The sequence below is a fragment of the Hippocampus comes genome, unplaced genomic scaffold, assembly GCF_001891065.2.
Source record: "Hippocampus comes isolate QL1 unplaced genomic scaffold, H_comes_QL1_v1.1 scaffold155, whole genome shotgun sequence".
Taxonomy (NCBI): Eukaryota; Metazoa; Chordata; class Actinopteri; order Syngnathiformes; family Syngnathidae; genus Hippocampus; species Hippocampus comes.
Genome location: NW_017804967.1, coordinates 387258 through 389826, shown reverse-complemented (window position 1 = coordinate 389826; position 2569 = coordinate 387258). Strand labels below are relative to the sequence as shown.

At 45.3% G+C, this 2569-nt stretch overlaps 1 protein-coding gene across 4 annotated transcripts in view; it reads left to right on the top strand.

Annotated features, from left to right (window-relative positions):
* bmpr1ba (bone morphogenetic protein receptor, type IBa) overlaps positions 1-2569 on the top strand; it is a 57753-nt gene that overhangs the window by 28618 nt on the left and 26566 nt on the right. For 2 of the 4 annotated variants that reach the window (XM_019887456.1, XM_019887466.1), the window contains exon 3: positions 111-479. In XM_019887456.1, coding sequence (XP_019743015.1) covers positions 365-479 — 115 coding nt within the window. In that variant the 5' untranslated portion in view covers positions 111-364. Of the gene's footprint in view, positions 1-105; positions 480-2569 lie in introns of all 4 variants that reach the window. The other 2 variants (XM_019887439.1, XM_019887447.1) reach the window with 1 other exon arrangement.

Genomic DNA, 2569 nt, shown 5'->3' with positions numbered 1-2569 from the left:
CCCCCCCGCCCCCCCTTGGGGGGGACAACCCTCTCTCTCTCTCTCTCTCTCTCTCTCTCTCTCTCTCTCTCTCTCTCTCTCTCTCTCTCTGTGTGCTATTGTCAGTTCAGGTTGGAGGACGAGCCACTAGACCTGCTGCTCTTGCCGGTGGTGGTGATGTTGGTGGCAGCGCATTTGGCGTGGACTTTGTCACATCGCGGCAATACAGAAGCTCTGCTCTGACAACCCACTTCACCCCCCCATCCCCCCCACCTCCCACACCCGTCATCCTCCACACTCAACAGGAGAAGAGAGAGGCAGTGCGTGAGGAGTGTCAAGCAAGCGTGGAGGGGGAGTAGACCGCAGCGGCGGGCCCACTCTGACCATGCCAGTGTGGGGAGGAAGGCTGCCTCTCTGCCTGTGGAGCCACAGCACTGCGCTGCTGCTGCTACTCCGACTACTATTGCTTGGACTTGTCTCTCTGGATTCGCTGGTGCATGGTAAGAGCCCATTCTAACATTTCCTTCACATGTACTCACTATTTTATTGTGTAAATGCTGAAGAGCAAAAACGCATAGTTCTGCACCCCAGACAATATAGATGTTCTTATAATTTTGCCAATTTTTGCTCTTCTACTCCTTCCACATTTCTCCACCATTCCAACTTTAAAATGGTTACCTCAGTTGTGACTTATTGAGAACTCTTTTGCACATTCCCATTGTTCCTACTTTTCTAATGAATAACAAAAAAATCCAAGTGAAATGAATGAAGATATGTTCCCAATTGACGTCTTCCTTCCATATTTCACAGCGTATTGAACCACTGATTCAAACCAGCTTCAACTTTTCCACTCACTCATCTACATTTCACGTTGCCCAAATTCACACATTTCTCCGTATTTCCCACGGCAACGTTGTCAGATCCATTTCTATTTATCACGTTCTCAAAGCTCTAACATTTTCACAACAAAATTCACAAATTCAAACATATTTGACATACTTAGCTCTTTCCACATTTTTATCCCTTCAATTCCAACCGCAAGGCTCACATTCAACAATTTCACACTCAGTGTACGGGTGGGTGTGAATGTTTGGTGGTGGTCGGAGAGGCGCGCACTGGCAGCCACCCTTCCGTCAGCCTGCCCCAGGGCAGCTGTGGCTACAGAACATAGTTTACCGTCACCAGAGTGTGAATGCGTGAGTGCATGAATAATGTATCTATTGTTAGAGCCCTGAGTGTCCGGTTATCCAGAAAAGCGGCATATTAATCTGACGCTTTATTCATTCAATTAACTCCTCAGCATTTCAGTTCAACATCAGCTTTTCAGCATCCATAAGCAATTTGTACAGGAATTTGCAGTGTTTCCAGTGTGTTGTCACCAACGTATTTGGACTATTCTTGAATAATTATTTGTCAATTTAATGACAAGTGTGCGAATGTGTTGACAAACGCTGTCAAAGCACATCACTCACATTGCCCGTGACCATGTTTGGTATCTGCTGTGTGACTGCCGAGGTGTCACAGGCACGACTCTCTTATCTTTAGCGCTACTGTGAGCTCTGGGGTCGTCACGGGTGTTTGTTAAGGCTCATGCGTTTATATTCTCCAAATATGAAGACGAAGGGGGAAGTATCTCATCTCATTTTTTAAATTGGTATCAGTGCCATTTCTCATTACACTAATTTTGAGAAATCTTTGTCATGTAAGGATGGAGCTCGATAATTTACTTTCCTAGTTGATGTTGGCTCTGACCAACCAGAAGACGTAAAAATGCTGACGTAATCGAGGGCGCTCTGGCTCTGTGAATGCAAATTTGAAATCTGATTGATTAAAGGAACTGCCCCATTGCAAAGTTATTTGAAGTTACATCAGCCAGCACAGCTGATTATGAATGCTCTTGGGCAGATTAAAGTGACGTGGCAACACATACTGGCTGAAATTTGATTGGACAAAAAAAACCAAAATCCAACCTCCACATACACGCGCTGGAAACAGTGCACCTAAGAGAAACGCTATGAACTGAGACAATACACTGTTGGGAATAAATTACTACAATTTTGTAGGGAAAATCTTAATTTGGTTTGCAAATGTAGGCCAGTGGTTATAATAGTGTTAAGGCCAGCATAGAAGGCCTTGTTGGCCCTAACCATGGTCAGGGCCAGTCGAAAAGCTCTAAAATGAATGACTAATGGACTGACTTTATTGGACGCACTCTGAGTTTGCATGTTAAGAGTTGATTTTGATGTTGGTCCACATTTCGATTAGTTGTCCTTGGTGGAGGTCCACGCTCTACTGAGAGCTATTCTCTTTACCCCCCATCCCCACCTCCTTCTATGGTTTACACCTGCTTGATACATTATCATCCCACCGTCACATTCCAAAACAGGAGGAATTTGAAGAATAACGTGCGCACTCTTAAGCTGTCTGCTTTACTGCCCTGCCTCGTGAATGATAGTGGCTGAAGTTATTTTTCTCTCCTTTTCTTTTTGGTGCAGTTTGGTTCTATTTAAAGTGACTGGGTTTGTTTCAGCCGGGGGAAGCTCTGAAGTGCGTCCAGCTCGGGGGCTCATCATAGCTCACGTGGCGTGCG